This window comes from Vicugna pacos, chromosome 15 (genome assembly GCF_048564905.1).
Source record: "Vicugna pacos chromosome 15, VicPac4, whole genome shotgun sequence".
Classification (NCBI taxonomy): domain Eukaryota; kingdom Metazoa; phylum Chordata; class Mammalia; order Artiodactyla; family Camelidae; genus Vicugna; species Vicugna pacos.
In genome coordinates, this window is record NC_133001.1 from 10,540,578 (window position 1) to 10,561,182 (window position 20,605).

The following is a 20,605-nucleotide window of genomic DNA, read 5'->3' on the forward strand; positions in this document are numbered from 1 at the left end:
GACTCTGGATGCTACAGTTCATACTTTGCTTTCTCTCTCTCTCTTTTTTCCTTTTTCATTTTGTAGCGCTTTGTAGGTAAAGTGATGGCATGCAGAATTGCAGCTCTGAGGCCGTCAGTCAGTCAATCAACAAATATTGAATAAGCCAGAGGTTCCCAAACCTTCACAGTTCATGGTGCCCGTGGTCTCTCTGTAAGTGGTACATGGTGTCCCTGGGCCAAAAGAAATACCTAATGGCACCATTTACTAAGTAGTTGGGTTCAAACAATTTAGTTAAAATTTGTGTCTTCAAAATTTAGTAGTTGTGTGAAAAAAAAATACACATCCATGGAAAGGAAAATGATACTGTTTTTGATTTCACTTTTAAATAACATAGAATCAACATCTCCAAGATGAGAATGTTAGTGTGAGAGTTTCTCCCGAGTGGCCTCCTTTTCCAATGATGTACATAGTGAAGCATGTACTTTACTTTAAAAACCATTGATAATTACAGTTACTCATGGGACATGTGCTCGTGTCGGGCACTGCATGATTTCCCACACCTTGGAATCAGACGGGACCCCGTCTCTCTCGTTTCCAGTTCCATGTTGATTTTTGTGCAGCCCTTACATTTTATTACAGCAATAACCAAACTTCCGGCTCCAAAATGTTTGATGTCATTGAAAGGAATGCCGATGATCTAATGTCGAAGCTATGAACTACCTCAAGCCGGTAGTTGGCCCAGGTCCCACAAATGTTGAGGGTCACTGTCTTTCCCTTGAGAATGTAAAATATCGTGGTGCCCTTGTGAGTTTGCTGCAGCTCCTATGGTGAGTACCTCCGCACACAGTTTGGGCACCCCCTGACTAGTCAGTTACGTGGGGACCAGGAACACTGCTGAGCACTGAGGCCCGTGCATGAACCAGATGGACACTGTCTGTGCCCCACGGATCTACAGGTTAGTGGATGAGACCAACATTAATCGAATTATCTTACCCAACATGCATTACTACAAACTCCGATAAGTGCAGTGGAGTGAAACCGGCCAGCATAGTGCCCGCGGGACCTTGTTCTCGGTATTGAGGAAAGACTCTATCCACATTTGATTCTCAGCAGCCGTTTCCATTGGTAGCCACAAATCTACAACTGTACTCAGCACCATCCTTCCTAGAACAATGACTTGGATGGAGGAGAAAACTGGTGTGATCAAAATTGGGGAATTAAAAATAAGAATGTTAATTTTTTATTGAAGTATAGTCAGCTTACAGTGTTGTGTCAATTTCTGGTGTACAGCAGTGCTTCAGTCATACGTGAACATACATATATTCATTTTCATATGGATTATTATAAGATATTGAATATAGTTCCCTGTGCTGTACAGGAAAACTTGTTTATCTGTTTTATATATAGTAGCTCATATCCGAAAATCTCAAACTCCCAATTTATCCCTTCCCACCCCCTTTCCTCCCTGGTAACCATAAGTTTGTTTTCTATGTGAGTCTGTTTTTTTTTTGTAAATAAGTTCATTTGTGTATTTTTTTAAGATTCTACAAATAAGAGATCTCATATGGCAATTTTTTTCTCTTTCTGGCTTACTTCATTTAGAATGACAATCTCCAGGTCTATCCATGTGGCTGCAAATGGCATTATTTTATTCTTCTTTATGGCTGAATAATATTCCATTGTATAAATATACCACAACTTCTTTATCCAGTCATCTGCTGATGGACATTTGGGTTGTTTCCATGACTTGGCTATTGTAAATAGTGAAGAATGTGAATCTTAATGAGATGTATCCAGAAGGAGGTGGATGATGCCAGTACCCACCTCAGTGTCCTCCTATTACCCCTGGGTTTTAGGGACAATGTTCAGAGGGGGCTCTCCAAGAAAGACCACTTTATTTCAATAAGGCTTTTGCTATAAATCCTAGAGGCTGGGCCAGGGTGAATGGGGCATTTAAGATGAACACTTTCTGTCTAGTTCCTGGGCAAGCTGAAGCTGACACCCTGGAAGCAGATGGTCTGGCCTCCAGGGCCTCTGTACCCCGGGCCCTCTCCCTCATCTCTCCATCTCACAGTGTGTAAGGCACTGAAGAGGTGGCCTCGCTTGCCAAACTATGTGGAGTAGTAAGACTTTCAGAAGATAACACCACAGGGGAGAGTTTTGACCTCAGTCTCTCATCTCCTGGTCCAAAGGCCCCACCAAAATCTCCTCACCCCGTATTCTAGCGCATCCTCTGGTTGATGGAGGCACGAGCCGAGAGCTCCCACTAGTGGCAGGAGTGGGTCACCAACACTGCTTGACTTTCCAGTGGCTTCTTCCCTCATTCACACTGGGTTTAACAGAAAGGCCTATGGTCCACGGGAGGCATTCAGAAATGCCATCTTCACCTTTATGGGGACGTTTCTCCAAATGCTAGCAGTGTTCCGTGAACCTGCTGGGAATGGATACCTCCAAACTTTCACACAGGTCTCCTTACTGTTAATCCCAAAGCCTCAGCTACAGGGTGGGTGGGGTACAGTCACGGCATTCCTGCCACCACCTCCCCGTCCCTGATTATTTTCTTCTGGGGACTGTTTAGAATCAAGAGATGTGAATTTTACACACACACACACACACACACACAGACACGATTACGTTGTCCTGCATTTTGCCAGCTGGGACACAGGTAGGGGCGGAGTCTGGAGTGAGCGGCTTAGAAAAGCTCTCCATGAGGATTAAGGAAAGTACTCTGCTCCCCTCCTTTCCTTGACGATGCTTCTGCCTAGGTCTGCCTTTCCTCACTGTCGGGGTGGGGGTGCCCAGCATACAGGGGCGGAGGCGGCAGCTCAGTCCAAGAGCAGGCAGCAAACCCACCTCTCTCCCAGGTACCAAGGGCCCCTGTGCTGCCACGAGGTCCAGCACACATCACTGAGGGATTAAACTGTAGTTCAGGGCAAAAATTTTTATAGTAATAAAGAGCATGCAATTGTCTGGCATATCCCCAGAGTCATAGCTGAGTGAGTACAGGTTGGGGTGTTCAGGGTTCCTGGGTCAAGTTCAATAGTGCCTTATTTCTTCTTCTTCTTCTTTCTTCTTCTTCTTTCTTCTTCTCTTTCTTCTTCTTTCTTCTTCTCCTTCCCCTTCCCCTTCTCCTTCCCCTTCTTCTTCTTCTTCTTCCCCTTCTTCTTCCCCTTCTTCTTCTTCCCCTTCTTCCCCTTCTTCTTCTTCTTCTTCTTCTTCTTCTTCTTCTTCTTCTTCTTCTTCTTCTTCTTCTTCTTCTTCTTCTTCTTCTTCTTCTTCTTCTTCTTCTTCTTCTTCTTCTTCTTCTTCTTCTTCTTCTTCTTCTTCTTCTCCTCCTCCTCCTCCTCCTCCTTCTCCTTCTTCTTCTCCTCCTCCTCCTCCTCCTTCTCCTTCTTCTTCTCCTCCTTCTCCTCCTCCTCCTCCTTCTTTCTTCTTCTTCTTCTTCTCCTCCTTCTCCTCCTCCTTCTTCTTCATAGTAGTAGTATTAGTAATAGTAGTAGTTTAATAAATGATATAATTATAATACTGTGTATTACAAATAAAAGCTAGATTTCCTAGCCCTCACCCAATGCCCTTTTCAGCATCCATGGGTCAACAACATTTTAGAGTTCTGATCTTCTTCATCCCTTATGACAGAAAATTTAAGAGAAAATAAAACAATAGCCCCTGGCTTCTGGTTATGAAGATATTAGAACTTTTACTGATGTGCAAAAGGAATTCTGAAAGGTTGGGACCTGTCTTCACTGGAGATGGAAGTGATGATACTGAAAAGGTGACCAGGTGTTATGGGCTGAATTGTGTCTGCCTCTAAAATTTATCTGTTGAAGCCCTAACCCTGCACTACCTCAAAATGTGACCGTATTTGGAGAGATTTTCGTAATGAAGGAGGTAATTAGGTAGAATGAGGTCATTAGGATGGGCTCTCCTCCAATGACTGGGGTCCTTATGAGAAGAGGAGGTCAGGGCAGATGCACACGGAGGAAAGAGCTCGTGAAGATACAGGCAGATGGCGGCCGTCCACAAGCCAGGGAGAGAGACCTCAGATGGAGCTACCCCCGCCCACACCTTGATCCTGAACTTCTAGCCTCCAGAACCATGAGAGTAAATTTCTGTTGTTTATGGAAGCCCTAGAAAGCTAACACACCACAGCTGGGAGTTTTTCTAATGATTTTAATGGTGATGCAGAACTCAAATGGTATTATTGAATAGAACAGAACTGGGATTCAAATTCAGGTAACCCTCACTCTGAGGTCGATATAAATGGCAAATGTTCATTGTTCACCACCTTGAACTGTTTTGAAACAATGGCTCTCAAAAGGCTATTAAAGAACATTCCGGGATTTTTTTTTTTTAGAAAGATGGCTTTCTTGGTGGCTTGGAGGGGTGAGCAGGAAGCTTCTATGTGCATCCATCTCTTTATCCTTCTGTCTTAGCAACCAAGGCTTTGGCTGAAGGCACAAGCCTGGCTTCTGTTCCTCTTCCCGGTGTTTCCTCCAAACCAAGTGCTCCTGGAGGGCAAAGCGGAGGAGCCGGGTCCCCAGGGCTCTGCGAGCTGCATAAGCACATTCTTGTGTGGGAAGCTCCCTGCGTGCACACTGGGTCGAGGACTTGAAACTTCCTGTCGTGACTTTGTGTGTATAACAGCCCATTTTCCCGGGCTGCATCCAGAGACCCAGATGCGCTTCCAGCAGGCAAGGCCCCTCATCCAGGCAGTCAGAGGGGGCTGGGGAGAATCCGTGCCCTGCTCGAGGAGCCAGAGTGCAGACAGGGAAATAGGGTGCAAAGCCTGCTTTAAGGAGAATTCCTCATTCCAGGGGTCTTGAAGGGCAGAGTATCTTAATCCTCAGGCCAACGGCTCACATTTGTATATAAACTTTTTACAAGCATCATCCTATTCGGTCCTATTAGATCTGCCCGTTACCCCAGTTTATGGGTGAGGGAAGTGATGTCTCATGGGGACACCTGCACTGCCAGTCACGTGAATGATGTGACGATGCATGCTGAGCAGACACCTTAAGGCAGCAGCGTACAGGTTCCTGTGACAGCCTTGTCTCGGCATTTGTCTTGGGCCCCTGTCTTCACAGCCAAGCTGGGCTGACGAGCGTGTTCAGCTGACACAGCGGTTCCTGGGGGCACAAGGGGACAAGGGCTGTGTGCACGCCTGAAGGGTGGGATGGGGCGCAGGTCCTCCAGAAAGGCGCTGGCCTGGCAGTCCTCTACATTTGAGCCTGTAGTCTTGGCAGGCAAAGATAAATGCGACAGAATGGTCTGATGATGCAATTAGATGCGTAGTGCACCTCGACGTAGACTTAATAATTCCAGACTTGGTACAGGTCTCCCAAGGTAATACCCCTGTTTACAGTTACCCGGTGCCACCCACCACCTAGACTAGAGAAAGAAAGTAATTTTAGAATAGAAATCTGGGCTACTGTTACTAAATTTGTAGCCTACTGGTTCTCTCCATCTCTAAATTTTTTCACTATTGATTTGTTTTTTTTTTTTTTTATCTACAAGAGAGCTTTCCATCTGCCATAGGTAATAAGAATGGCTTCAGTTAGGAATAAAGAGCCATCTTAAGGTGAACTTCTTGGCAAATCTGTTGAGATCTCAGAATCCCCTTCTCCCCTCTGTCTCTGCGTTTTGACCAAGTTACTTGTAACAAGCATGGCAGACCTGAACTTCCTCTTTCTTAATGGGCTTCGCTGCCATTTCTGCTCCACCCAGATCCCTGTTGGAAAGTCATCGGCAGCCCATATGGCTCCTTGGTGTCAGCTGAACACCATGTCCACTGCAGGCTGGCGCATCCCTGCAGGCTCCGGGCTTAGCGAGCTGAGCGTGCCTCTGTGTGGAGGAAAAGGTGCCCTTCCCTGGGGTGAGCAGTCAGGTGGAGTCTCGGAGGGCAAGGTGCCCCTGGAAGACAGCAGAGTGAGGGAGCTGTGTTCGCCCCTTCAGCGGTAGAGCTGCACAGGCAGCCCGGAGGCAGGAGGCACTCACCCCCGGGGTTCCAAATGGAGAGCTTTCTCTGCCCCTTCTGATCCTCTCCGCAGGGTCTCTAACCATTGCCCCACCCCACCTTGCCCCCAGCCCCTATCAGTTCGGTGGTCCAGGAAGCACCCTCTGCCTCGCCTTGTACCCACTAACTCTTTTCCTATCCGATGTGAATTCACTCATGCTCGTTCCCTCCTCACTCCACTGCAATTTCCAGTAATTCTCTATTTCCAATTGGCCAAGCTTGGCTATTAGTATGTGAAGCAGACTCATTTGCAGAAAGTCAATTTGTCAGATGAACGAGTTACCCAATTACTGAAGATTGTTAAAAGTGTTAGCATTGCCCTAATGTGCCCCAACTCCATCTACCCCCAGAAGCTGTCAGAAAAATGATTTCCTTGGACGCGAGACAGTTTGCAGAGTCACAGTAAAAGGCAGGAGCAAAAGCAGAAGCAAGTTACTTTGCTGTAAAAAGGGAAGAATGCTATCTCATTCTGGGAGCTTTGTTAGGATTAACTCCTTTAATACAAAAAAGCACTTAGAACAGCCTGGCCGGCGATATCCAGCATCCAATAAATGCTAGTGATTATAACCACTCTGATCATTACTATTCTTAATTTCGCACACACATTTAAATAATATAAAGTAAACCATACATTAGATGAAAAATTAAAATAACAATTTAAACAAGAATGCCAGGAAAAGAAGATACGGCCAATTCAGAGGTCCATACCCTTGGTTTCATCATTTACTCGGGGAGGCAAGAGGGGCTGGAGACTGAGTTCAGTCACCAATGGCCACTGATTTAATCAATTGTGGTTATGAAATGAAGCCTCCATAAAAGCCGAAAGAACGAGGTTCAGAGAGCTTCCGGCTGGTGAACACATGGAGGTGTTGGAGCTGGGGGAACGTGGAAATTCCCCATCTCTTCCCATGTATCTTGCCCGATGTAGCTCTTCCACCTGGATGTTGCTGAGTTGTATCCTTTTCTAATAAACCGATGATCTAGTAAGTTAAATGTTTCCCTGAATTCTGTGAGCTACTCTAGCAAATTAATCAAATCCAAGGAGAAGGTGATGGGGACCTCTGATCTATAGCCAGTCGGTCAGAGACACAGGTGACAACCTGCACTTGGAATTGGCATCTGAAGTGGTGGAGGGGGGAGCAGTCTTGTGGGACTGAGCCCTGAGCATGGGGTTCTGATACTGTCTCCCAGTAGAGTGTCAGAATTAACTACTCTGTGGTGTTAAGAAAAACACACATTGGACATACTAATTTCAGGTGTTCGAATGAAAAAAAAAGTTGCCTCTTAGAGGTAGAATACTAATTGTGAGCCTAAGCAAATGACTTAACCTTGTGGAGCCTCAGTTTCCTCATCTGTAAAATGGAGATAATACCAGTAACTACCTTATAGCTTATTGTGAAACTTAATTGACATATTGCTGGTAAAGCAGTCTATCATGCTTAGGAAATAGAAAGCACTCGATAAATGAATTATGTTTTTAAAAATGTCCCTTACAAATGTAGCTCTTCTAAAACACTCAGCTGCAGGAGGAAGAATCAGCACTGTAACATTTTGCTGTATCTTGGGTGAAATTCACTTGTGCTAAGTAACGGTATCATTGACAACATAACTACTCAGCTGCTGGATGCCATATGATTTCTATGTATTTTATTTTGTCAGTAACCCTCAAATGCTCTGGGGGATGAGTTCCAATATTCTCAGAAGAGCAAGGAAAACACACAGTAACAACTATCAACGATTAAATAAGCAGCACGGATTGAAAGCCAAACAATTGATGTGCATAACATTGGGTCCAATACTGTGAAGTCTTACATGAGAAACTTGGAGATGGTAGCCTTATTCTGAAGGTATTAGTTTTGCTTCATAACCAGCATTTCCACGGGTGAATAAACTCAGTATTAAAGAGAGTGGTAGAGGCTTTTTCTGATCAGGGTTTGTTTTTTTTTCATTGAAGGTCATATCCAGCCCTAAAATAGACACTCTACTTAATCCAGACCACCTGCTTCCTGGTGGTCAAGCTCCAATTCCCGCCGAATGTGTCTGGTGTCAGCCCCAGGCTAGCTGACAGGCAAAAGGCTGCCCTGTTTTGCAGCCAGAAAGGAGTGATTTCTAAGGGAAATAAGGGTTTTGCATCCTCGTCGAAAGGCAGTAATGATAAAAAAAAAAAAAAGTAAGAAGCAGAGGTACAGGTAAATGCATCATTAGTCAAGCCTCGGTTTTAGAGCAGTCACATGGCAACATTTCCTCTGCTGGCTGATGTACCAGGAGTATTTTGGAAACAGACCATGTGATACAGGCTGAAGACGTTCCAGTGCCTGATGCTCAGAAGCTGCAAGCTTCCAGCCAGAATGGGCCGTTTTAGGCTAACGTTCTACAGGGCAGAGCATACGTTTAAGTAAGATGAAAGGATGGGGAATGCGTGACCCTAAGACCTTCCCCCCATTCACATAGAGGCCCCTACATGGAACAGGAGGAAGTTTTTCCTCTCAGCAATCTCACCGGCAGTACATCCTTCAAACGTATCCAATATGCCCACTGAGGGACCTTTTAGGCTTTTAGGAAGAGAAGAGGGTTTTCTAAATAGAAAGGAGAGTTTAAAATAAGTGAGGAAATTCAACTAGGGAGACTCATTCCTTAACACACTGAAACTGGAGATTCTTAGGAGACCCCAGTCCCAAAGTTACTCCCAAGAGATCTTATAAATGTTGAGCTGATGACAGAGGACCCTGAATTCACTCCAGGCAAAGACCAGGTGATGTGTGGCCTCCAGGCGTCCTCAGGGCAAGCAGGTGGGGTGCGACCCAGGGTTGTGGGGGAGGCATCTATCTGCAGATATTTCTCCACTTTGACACTGAATCAGAAAAGGCAAAATTGGTGATTTTTTTTCCTGGACCCACACCTGTCTTCTCTTCTTAAACTGTGTCCTTGGAAATTTTATTTGAATCCATCATTACTTAGAGATGACTTTCTGCATTTCAGTCCTCCTCTGCGTGAGGCCAAGGCCAATACAGCACTGAGCAGATTGGACAGACTTGCTTTAGTTCCCAGCCCTGCTGCATCGAAACATTGATTTCCTCATCTGTAAAATCGATAGAGTAGTACTTAATCCAAGAGCCGATTTAAGATTTAAAGGAGATCACAGGTACAAAATGCTTGGCACAATGCCTGACAGAATAAATGGTATCTGTTGCTCATTAATGGTGGTTACTGTTATGATGTTAATAATGACACCGATCAAGGATCCAGGATGATGGTTGAATGTGATGGGCTGGGCAGGACGGGAGGACACTGATCAGTAAATTGGGAGATAAGAGCAGAAATGGAAGTCAAAGGGCCAACTTTGATCAGTTGTCAGGCTTGCCTGACAGCAAATCTCTATCCTGCTACCAGCGTCCCCGTGCCCCCTTTTAAGGCTCTGCCTCCTCACCCATCCCAGACCTGTACTCTTAGGTGACCGGGGCCCCTCACTGTACTATTCCGCAGTGACATTCCCCATTTGATCCATCCCTCCACCCACAGCACGGCTTATCCGGGCACGATCCCATTCCTTCATTACACAGCTTCCTGCTGGGAGTCAGATACCTACATGCTATAAAGACGGTGTTACTGATGGTGGGAGCCTTCATGGATGTCTCTCAGTAAGGTCACACTTGTGGTTCATATCCCAAAGGCTCCTGGTGGACATTCCTCAATCTTCTATGAGTCTGAAAGGGAGTTTTTTTAAAAATTTTTTATTAAAGTACAGTCAGTTACAATGTTAATCAGAGATGTTCTCAGGACTCTTTAAACCAAGTCCTCAAGTGCTTACCTTCTTTGCCTGTGTATAGACTCCGCTCTTAAAGTAGGCTGAGAGTGATCCATGGATTAAGGAAGTCTTAAACTCCTCAGATTTGTTCATGACTAAGCCACTGTTGTATTGAGATTGTTTTTTTGGTAATATCTTCAGGCTGAGTTTTCCCCATCTGAAAAATGGGTTTAGAACATAAATCCAGTTTCTATCTCGTGGGCATCTCTTATCCTAAATGAGTGAATACCTGATCAACCAGCAAGTAGGGAGGCCAGACAGTGCAGTGGTGCTGACTGGAGACAGGAGAGAGGAGAAGGTAGACTTAATATTATCCTTAGTCATGACTTGAGCCAAACTTAGCAGATTTAGAACCATGTTTAATAATCCTGTCTACATATTAGAATTAACTGGAAAGTTTTTTAAGGAAAAAAAATCTTAGGCTCCACCCTCTAAGATTCTGATTCAGTTGGTATGGGGTGGGATTTGAGCACCAGAATTTTTAAAGAAGATCCTGGAGGAGATTCTGTTGTGTAGCCAAGACAGAGAACCACTGTCTTGGGGCAGCACTGGTAATACAAAGTAGGTGGAAAATGGTACCATATTAGGCAGGTCTTAGTTGTGACCAATAGCTGGGCCCAGCTCCATATTATGGAAGCATTTAGTAACTGGTGTTCAATGGGTTTCATAGCATGGTCATGGTCTAGGGAGGAGAACTCTTAGACAGAAGACAAGGCTCACAAGAACCACTGAACAGTGGATTGGAGAAGCCCTCAAAAATCATCTAACTTTAATCCTCTTCCTTATCACTGTGTGAACACTGGCAATTCAGTTTGTCTCTGAGCCTTGGTTTCACTATCCATTAAGTGAACAGGTTAGTTCTACACTGTTGGTGGGAATGTAGTTTGGTGTAGCCATTATGGAAAACAGTATGGAGATTCTTTTAAAAACTAAAAACAAACTGGCCATATGATCCAGCAATCCCACTCCTGGGCATATATCCAAAAGAAACTATAATTCAAAAAGATACATGCACCCCAGTATTCATAGCAGTGCTATTTACAATAGTCAAAGCATGGAAACAACCTAAATGTCCACAGACAGATGACTGGATAAAGAAGATGCAGTAAATTTATACAATGGAATACTACTCAGCCATAAAGAAGAATAAAAGGCCATTTGCAGCAACGTGGATGGTCCTGGAGATCATCATTCAAAGTGAAGTAAGTCAGAAAGAGAAAGAAAAATATACGAGAGCACTTATATGTGGAATCTAAAAAAATGAGACAAATGAATTTATTTACAAAACAGAAGTAGACTCACAAACATAGAAAACAAACTTGTGGTTATCAGGGGTGGAAAGGGAGGGGTGGAGGGATAAATTGGGAGTTTGGGATTTGCAGATACTAACTACTATATATAAAATGGATAAACAGCAAGGCCCTACTGTATAGCACAGGGAACTATATTCTATACCTTGTAATAGCATATAATGAAAAAGAATATTAAAAGGAATATATATATATATATGTATGTATTACTATGCTGTACACCAGAAATTTACACAACATTGTAAACTAATTATACTTCAATAAATCAGCCAGCCAGCCACCTAATACAAAATAATAAAAATAAAATAAACAGGATAGATTAGACAAGTTCAAGGGTGTCTTCCTGTACTATTGTTCTGTGACCCTAAGATAGTTTTCAGGCATTGGAGGAAAGAGGTTGATGTTACCCTTGGGTGTGTGCTCTGCTCACTCCTCATCTGAAGTCAGTCAGCGGCTCTCCCTGTTGCTGACGAAGTGCCAGCCTTGAGCAACAGCTGAATCTCCATCCTTGGGGCCGCCCTTCACCCAGCCTTCTCCAATCGGGATGAAAGCTTTCATTTAATTCTTGTATAGGCAGCCCGTGTGAATTGCAGGCACAGCCTCTAAGTGATCTCTCTGCTCCCCGGCAAGCAGACGGCCTGACCGCTGATGGCAACTGCAGAGGAAGTGGTGGAATGTGGAAGTTTACATGACATCAGTGCACACACATCCTCCTGTCTCGAGCCAGGAACCCAGGCATCAGCTACTGTCATGGGGCTCCTTGTCCTCCCCTTCTCCAGAGCCCTAGGCTGCCTGGGAGTCTCCTGCTCCATGCTTGTCTGAGAGGATGGGCCTCTAAGCAGAACTCAAAAGAATTGGTTGAAACGAAAGTAACAAAAAAGTTTATTGCTTACATCGTCCGCAGCAAGCTCTGTACCAGAGATACACTCCATTCCTCCAGTCCTCAGATGCACCAAGATCCATTCGAAGGGAACTGCTCTGGTCTGAACATGTGTGCTCTGTCCTCCTTCCAAATTTGTATGTGGAAGTCCTACCCCACGACAGAGATGATGGTGTTAAGAGATGTGGCCTTTGGGAGTTAAGTCAGTCGTAAAGATGTCTTACAAAAAAGGCCCCACAGAGCTCCTTACCCGCTTCTGCCACATGTGGATAGATAGAGAAGTGTGCAACCCGGAAGAGGATCTTTGCCCCACCTCTTATCTCAGACTCCAGCCTCCAGAACTGAGACAAATAAATAGAACTTAGGCTGTGGTATTTTGTTACAGCAGCTCAACAGAGGGAGACGGGACTTGTCGCAGCCAGCCCCCTAATGCAGAGTGTCCTGTCCAGTGCAGACATGGAAAACCATTCGATCTGCCTCATACTTAGGAGAAAATGCTCTGACATGTGCCAGCCCATGAGGAAATGGAGAATGTTGGTAGGAAGAGGGCCAGGAGTTTCAAAGTGCATGTTGTAGACATTTTCAGGTTCTTGGTACCTTTGCAGGCAGAAGAGAGAGTGAGGTGAAGGCGGTGGGTGGCTGGGAAAAGGCAGATTCAGCAGATCCTGCCCTTGGAAGGGCTTTGAAAGTAACAGTGGGAGCTCCAGGGTCCAACAGAGCTCCAATGGCATAGGTCAGTCTGGTTCTGCCTTCCAGAAACTGGCTCCCAGGTTCAGGTGAGGCCGGGAGCTATGCTCCAAGCACCCCTTAGGTGGCCTTTTAGGGCACTGAAGACAGGGACATCAGATCCCAGATTTTCTTTCCTAAACTTTCCTTGGATTCATGAGGACCTGGAGTCCTGGAGAAACTCTTTATGTTCTTTATTTTTTTAGCACCTTTTTTTTTAATGGTATGATTCCTGTACAGTAAACTACACATATTTCACATGTACAATTTGATGAATTTTGATAGATGTCTACACCCATGAAAACCATCACCACAATCAAGATGTGTTCTTCTTACATGGAGGGTGGCAAAGGAGAGGGCAGTGGTGGCTTAGGCAAGCCAGGTCCCCTCTGGATTGGGAAGAGGAATTGACACTCTGGCTGCTCTGTTATCTCGCGATACTGGCGGAAGGCGTAGTATGAGAAGCATCACCTGTCCAGGAAGGGTTTGGGATTCAATCGTGGGACTTCCGCTCAGCCTGTGCTCTCGCTCCCAGCCCCAGCAAGGTCTCACAACGTGGACCCCCAACAAACAGGCTCTCCTTTGCACCTTCAAACAAATGTTCCCTTTGGAACCGTGAAGCTGGCTACTTCCATCCTCAAGTCTGTATTAACATCCAAAGAGTCAGTGTGAGGAACCCTCAGGAGAACCCGGAACACCAGCCTGCAGAACTGTAGGCATTCATCAGTGTACACTAGGTGTTCCAGAAGTGTTTCTGTGTTATTCTGTAATCGAAAAAAAAAGCAAACTCCGGAAAATCAAATACTTTATTGCTTTACTTAGTAATGTTCCCCATCAGTCTCCCGGCACCCTAATCTTTTGTAAGCAGGTCTCCAAGGAAAAGCTCCAGGTGTCATCCTTGTCCTTGTCCGTCTGGTCCTCAGGAAGCTGGGGGTGGGTGGTGCGGGGCCTGGGTGGCAGGACTGAGAGCCACTGACCACCACCCACCCCCACCCCATCCATCCCTTTCACTCTGAATAGCGCATCACGGCCACGGGCAGCGGGGATTAACCAGAGTGAAGAAACACAGAGAAAGTAAGAAAACAAAGGGTGAAAAAGGAATAATGGAGGAGACATAGATGCTGGGGAAGGCACAATTCTTTCTGTAGTAACTGGAGATTCCAAATCACCAATTCAGCCACGTGACTTCAAGAGTTCCAGTAAATTTGTGGGAGCAATGGGATGAAATATGTAACATTAATACAGGTGCTACCTGCTGAGAATTTGGGCCAGTGGTCTCCAGAGCTGAAAGCACATTTGAAAACTTGTATTTGTTTTTATCTCATCATCATTCAGTTTCTTCCCTGTGTACGTTTTATGATATCCGTGATCTAGCGATACAGTAGCACACGTATATAAGTCATAAATAAATAAATATACCTATATGGGAGAGGGTGTGCACAAATATTTTCAAATGGCCAAAAGAGCTTGGAGACCGCCTGTCAATGACAAAAACCATTAAAGATCCATCATCCCATCTAGCAAGGCCTGGGGGCCTCACCAGGGACCTTTGCCAAGCTGGCTTTACGTAGAAGGAAAAGGTAGCTGTCAGCTAAGGAAGCCCCTCTCCCAGCTAATTTTTTAAGTGCCTCAGGTCCTTTTAAAAGGTAAAATCACCTGCATTTTGGGACCGTCACTATTTAAACCCCCAACCAGCCTCTACGGAAGTCATATCATTCCGGCCCGCCCTATGCGGTCGTGGCCACTGGAAAGGCAAGTGGAATTGGAAAGCTGCCCGTGCCCTGCTCATCAAGTCCTGTGCCCAGAGCTGGGTGCACCTGCCCCAGGCAGGGGAGCCCTCTGCTGTCAGAGAGGCATTGTATAGATTCACAGCAGCCCTGTTTCTTCTTTTTTTTTTTTTCCCTTTATTCGAATATAATTTTCTAATTGATTCTGCATTCATAAATACAGTTTATTGCTTGTTTTGTCTTTGTGTGATACTAGTTCTGAGTCTCCAAGCCTGGAGAGTGTGCATCACAGTGGGGGTCGCAGAATGGGGTCCTGACTTCAGCAGGTGCAGCCCCTCAAAACACGGCCCACCCCTGCACCCCACTCGAAAGCTGAATATCATTTGTTGCCCCTGTGTCTCAGAGGCCATCTTTCTAGGTGAGTTGTTCCACACAGGAAACAAAGAACTAACGCCTCCATCCAGCCTCTGTTGGGGGCAGTCTGTGGCCTGGGCCCTGGGATGTGGCCTGCTTCAAAGTCTCCATTGGACACAGCTATCCAGCCCTGGGAGGTCCCTTCCACTTGGCCTGAGACCACCATCATGCAAGCCTTTGAAATACAGCCTCAGGGGCTCAGAGGTGTCCACATGAGTCCCTGCTCACCCTCATCTTCCTACAAACTCCACTGGTTCATTCACTGGGAAATGGGATGCTCTCCCCACAAACGTCCTCTCCCTCCTGGGGAGCAATTATGTCTCCTGGTCATCAGCGGGCACCAAGAAAGGGCGCCGTGCTGGGTCCCTGCGGGCTGTCTCTGTGGTGCTGCTGGGACCCTCAAGCGTCTGCCTTGGGCTCCTTCATCGATTTGACAAACTCCTTGACTTCTTCTTCCAAGGCCTTGTTCCGCCTCTCCACGTCCTCCAGGGAGCGCTCCACATTGCGGAGGCTGATTTCCAGGGCTGCCGACTTCTTCTTCTCTGTCTCCAGTTCTTCACTGAGCCTCACCACCTTGGCCCAGACGTCATAGTTCTCCTTCTCGAGGCTACAGGAAGGAAAGGAAAGAATGAGAGGACAGGGCGTAACCGCTAGACTCTCCCTCGGGCCTGGCCCACAACCTCCTTTGTCCGTTTCACTTTCCACATCACAAGACCCATCGCCAGCCCGTATCTCTTGGTTATACGCCCAGGAGGTCTGCCCGCTAAACCTGAATTCCCAGAGCCTGTCTGAACCCCTTTTGTCATGGAACGTCCGTCTCATGACATCTCTTGTGCTGTTTTTCAGGTCATTTTCTGTTTTGTAGACTCCACCACAGCAAAGTCTTTGAATGAAGAGCCCGCCCCTGCTATTTGCAGCCCCACGGCCCTTGCACCTGTCCTGCTCAGTGGGAACTGAGGGCCTGCTGAACCCCATCCAGATTCCAGATTCCCAGCACCTGAGCACTCACGAGTGCCTTCTCATCCTGCTTCAATGGGGAGCACAGACTGACGTAGTCTCTCCTTCAGGCTCTTGGGGATCAAGATTTAGAGGACAGGGAACTGCCCGCTGGGAGCAATGGTCCTGCCTGTCTCATCCTCACTTCTGAATCCCGCTCCCAGTGAAGGATCTGTTGGGTTCCTGAATTCCCAGGATTTTCACTGGGAGCCCAGCCCTGCCTTCTGTCTTCAACGGCCTTGGCCCATTCTGCATATAACGACCTCTCCCTAAAGCCTCACCTACCCTAGCCTAGTTCTTCCTTTCTTTAAATTTTTTTTATTGAAGTATAATCAGTTTACAATGTTGTGTTAATTTCTGGTGTACAGCATAGTGATTCAGTTTTATATATACGTTCTTTTTCATTATAGGCTATTCCAAGGTATTGACTATAGTTCCCTGCACTGTTTCTTCTTCAAGCCAAATTAGTCGCAATCCTTCTGGCCCACCCATTACAAATCTAATTTTCTCCTCTGAGATCCCCCTATCCCTCTTGCTTTGGAGGAAATCTCCAAAGAGACACTGTGCTAGACCTTGTCTGTGGCCTTAAGTGGAGAGGTTGAATCTGGGTGGGCCTGGGAGGCTGGCCGGCCGAGGTTCAAATCCCAGCCCCGCCGGTGAACAGTTGTGCAACCTTCAGGAACCTTTTTATATTTCTCAAGCCCTTATTTCTTCTGTAAAGTGGGGGCATTCCCTGTTCTACAGGATTATTGAGGGGATTATATGAGAAGGTGTGCCTGAAACATGAAGCTTAGAGCAGGCATGGCAGACTGTTCATTCTCCCCACTCTCCTGAGGATGGGATGCCCCCGATGGTGGATTCAAGAGACTCTGTACCCTTCAGCAGGAGAGGGCACCCTCATGGGCCCCCGCTCTGTCAATGACACCCAAGTTAGAAACTGGGAGTCTTCTCAAGCTGCTGTGGTCACCGCCAAGACATCACCCACGTCTCGGAGACTACAAACCATTGATCTCAGGTTCTTAGACAAAGGAGCTACGTGTGGCTTCTAGATGGCCACCTTCTGCAGGGAACAAAGTATCAGGACTCATCAAAGTCTTCCTTCTGTTAGAGCAGGCAGATAGCTAGATACGAGCAGAGAAAGGGGGACACAGACCAAATGGCAGGCATTGTGCAGAAAGGAGGGGCACAGGCCAAATGCAGGAAACCACACATCATGTGAGCAGCAGGGGTCCCTGGGCAGAGAAAGAAAAGCAAGGGTGGATAAGGGATCATGCTTTTGGGAATGACAAGTGGCCTGGAGAAGAACAAAGAAAGGTAAGAAAAGGCAGGAATTTCCAGTGTCCGAATGTAACCTTTTGCTCATTATGCCCTCATTTCAATAAACTCAGCCTTGCAGATCAGAAGTATCCATCATGCACTGACACCATGACACTTCCGATCCAGACTAAATAAGGACAAAAATCCCTCCTCCCTTTGGGAAGGTGGGGTTGGGATGATAATCAGGGAATACGGCCCCAAACCCTTCCCTCCCCAATGAATATTCCACCCATTCATTTTTACACCCTATGTAACTCACTTGCCGAAGAAACTCAGAGCAGCCGCTCACATGAGCCTGCCCGCTCTCCCCTGAGAGTGTCCTGTCCATCCTTTAATAAGTCCTCACTTTACTTTTTTTAACCACTACGTCTTGTCTCTGAATTCTTTCTGGCACAGGACAAGAACCTGAAACACCGGTTGCATCTATCAGCAACACTTCCATGTACCTGAGTCTCCACGGACCGAACAGTCCCCGTAATTTGAAAATCCCATTGGGTTCACATTTCACTGCCTTTCGAATAGCGTGAACATAGGCAAATCTGGATTGAGGTTTCCTCTCAATGGAAGATGAGTGGTGTGGAAAAGATTTCAAGGAAATTGATCTACTCAAACGAGCAAATTGCGTCAAGAGCATCTTAGGGGTTTGTCTGAAATTGTGGCAACAGCTGAGTCACCGGCCCCTGCGTCTTGTTTGTCCCCAGCAACCTGAGTTTGAGGGACGTCAATGATGTGATCTGATGAAGCATCAGGCAGGTGGGGGGCCCAGAAGCGATGCCTCACTCGGGCCTTCAGGTGGCTCACCGGCCCCTCCCTCCGTGCTCGGGCCTCCCGCATTCTCCGCCCTCCCCCAGCAGCTCCTCCCCGGGTCCGCCCACCACCGCCCTTTCTCTGCATCAACACACAGGACCAGGTCTCTTTCCGTGGCCTCTGCGCTTTGGTTCCCTCTTCCTGGCCTGCTCCTCCATCCCCATCCCCACCCCCAACCCCCGTGTGGACCTCCCTTGTTCCCTCCTCTCCTTCAGGCCCCTCTCAGTGCAGCCCTCCTCAGCCGCCCTATTTAACATTGGAACCCCCTTCGTGAGCCCCCTAACCTCCAGGCCTGTTTTATGGCTTTCCATAGCATTTCCCACCATCCGTCATAGCACAGATTTTAATTACCCCATTCGTACGATCTGCCTACCCCCGCTAGAAGGAATGCTCTGTAAGCAAAGGGACTTTTGTCTGTTTTGTTCAGTGCTGTTCTGCAACAGCTGGGATGGAATGGTGCCTGGCGCACAGTAGGTGCTCAGTAAATATTTGCATAATTGATGAATGACATTAATATCAAAAAAAGTTTTAAAGTTCCTCTTAATTCATTTAGGCAGGTTGATGCTTAAAGAGCCACTATTTGGAAAGAGCTGATTAAGCTACTTAAGCTGCATCCTTAACTTTTCATGAATTTAATCTAAAGCCTAGAGTTTTTACTAATTTAGTCATCGCCTCACTCTTTTACGCTGTTCCTTATTAGGCCCAAATGCTATAGATACTGTCTTCCATAAATTGGAGCTTCAGAATGCCACTTCTTTGGCAAAGCAGAACAATCCTTACTGCTTTTAAGATGGAAGCTGAGTGGTGGCCCAGGCTCCTCTGTCTGTGACTTACTTTTCAATCTGTTCCTCATACATTTGCTTCTGCATTTCTATTTTCTTCTGCAGCTCCTGGACCATCCTCTGCAAAGATTCAAGTTCCTCTTCTCCAGAGTTCTTTTTCCCAGGCCCGGTTTCAGAGTTTGGGCTGGCAAGAGCATCTCTCTTGGAGTCATCAGCCGGAGACAAGGGTGCACGTTCTGCGTCCCCAGGGGACCGGGGCTGGGTGGGGACATTATCGTAGGTGGAAGTCCTCTGGGAGTCAAAACACTGCGGCACACCTTGAGACATTGTTCTCCTGTGCCCTTCCCCTGCCGCCCCCTCCGAAGAAGGGGACCAGAACTCATTTTTAAAGATCTCCGCTTTGCAGCTATTGGCACCTTGAAAAGCTGATGTCAAGAAGCATTTCCGGTTAGGGAGTGTCTGAGTCCTTTTCCGGGATTGTGTCTTCCAGTCTCCTGGCTTTTCCCTGGATGCTTTGCTGCTGTCTCCCAGACACCCATCACCTGGCTGTTGTCCAGTGGGGCTGGTTGTCTCTGAGTCGCTCGCCTAGAGAAAAATGGCCATCATGTTACATGAGTTTTTCCCACATGTGTCACGTTCCCAAGATAAGGATGAGAGACTTGAAAGAAGTGTCTCCTGGCTGCACACCTATGAAACTCTATAAGACCATCTCGCTCTTTTTTTTTTTTAATTGAAGTATACTTAGTTTACAATGTTGTGTCAATTTCTGGTGTACAGGATAATTTCTCAGTCATGCATATACAACAGACATTCCTTTTTATACTATATTCAATATCTTGTAGCAACCTATAACTTAGCAGAAGACCATCTCTTAATTTGTCATATTACTTGATTATCTGCATGGCATTTTTTAAAAAAGGATATTGTACTTGAAGGAACTCTTGCTCTAAAGAAGTAGTGACTAAAATAAATTGTTTGCTTGTGTTAAGGAGCCCTAACCTGGGATCCTCTTATAGCCTTAGAATGGAGATGTTTTCCTATGACCAAAATCCAGAAGCCATAAAAGCAAAGTTTGATAAATTCAACCCACACGGGTTTCCATGACTCCCTCCCCCAAGTTAAAAATAAAACAAAGAAATTACTGCATGCTAAATCACACAAGAAATGACAAACTGACAGAACTATTTCCAATGTGTATCACAGACAACAGGCTTCTCTCCCTAGTCTATGAAGTTCATGAAAATTGAGAAGAAGAAGTCCAAGAACCAATACAAATATGGGCAAAGAACAAGATCAGATAGTTGACGGAGGAAAAATGCAACTGGCCCTTACAGCCAAGGAAAAATGTGTGCACTCTCTTGTAACAGGAAAGACTCAAATTAAAATTACTGAAATAACCGTTCTCATCTATCAGATGGGCAACCCCCCAAAATCTGACAACACACTGTGTGTGCAAAACTGTAGGGAAACAGGTTATTTCATGCATTGCTGGTGGAAGGACAAAATGGCACAGCTTCTATTTAACAATTTTAATCAAAATTACAGATTACAGTCCCTCTGACTCAGCAATCCCACTTCTGGGAATTTATCCCAGACATATATCTGCCTGAGCACAAAATGAAGCACAGTCGAGTTATTCACTGCATCCTTGTTTGTAGTACAAAGGAAGGAAAACCACCTTTTCATCCATAGGGGCTGGCTGAGTAGATGATGGTACATGCACAGAATGCAACACCGTACACACCTCCCAAAACATGAAGTCCTATGATGTAGCTGTCTACGTACTGACATGAAAATTTCTCCAGGGTATACTGCTACATAGAAAAATTCAAGATACAGAGTAGTG

General features: G+C 46.0%; 1 protein-coding gene across 3 annotated transcripts in view; it reads right to left on the minus strand.

The window, feature by feature from the left end:
* Window positions 1-13,504: 13,504 nt before the first annotated feature.
* The window catches only part of ARHGAP25 (Rho GTPase activating protein 25), an 85,016-nt gene continuing 77,915 nt past the window's right edge, over window positions 13,505-20,605 (minus strand). For all 3 annotated transcript variants that reach the window (XM_015237055.3, XM_072937609.1, XM_072937610.1), the window contains 2 exons: window positions 18,812-19,344; window positions 13,505-15,464 (listed from right to left, as the gene is read on the minus strand). In XM_015237055.3, the coding sequence (XP_015092541.2) occupies window positions 15,257-15,464; window positions 18,812-19,344 (741 nt within the window). In that variant the 3' untranslated portion in view covers window positions 13,505-15,256. The remainder of the gene's footprint in view (window positions 15,465-18,811; window positions 19,345-20,605) is intronic.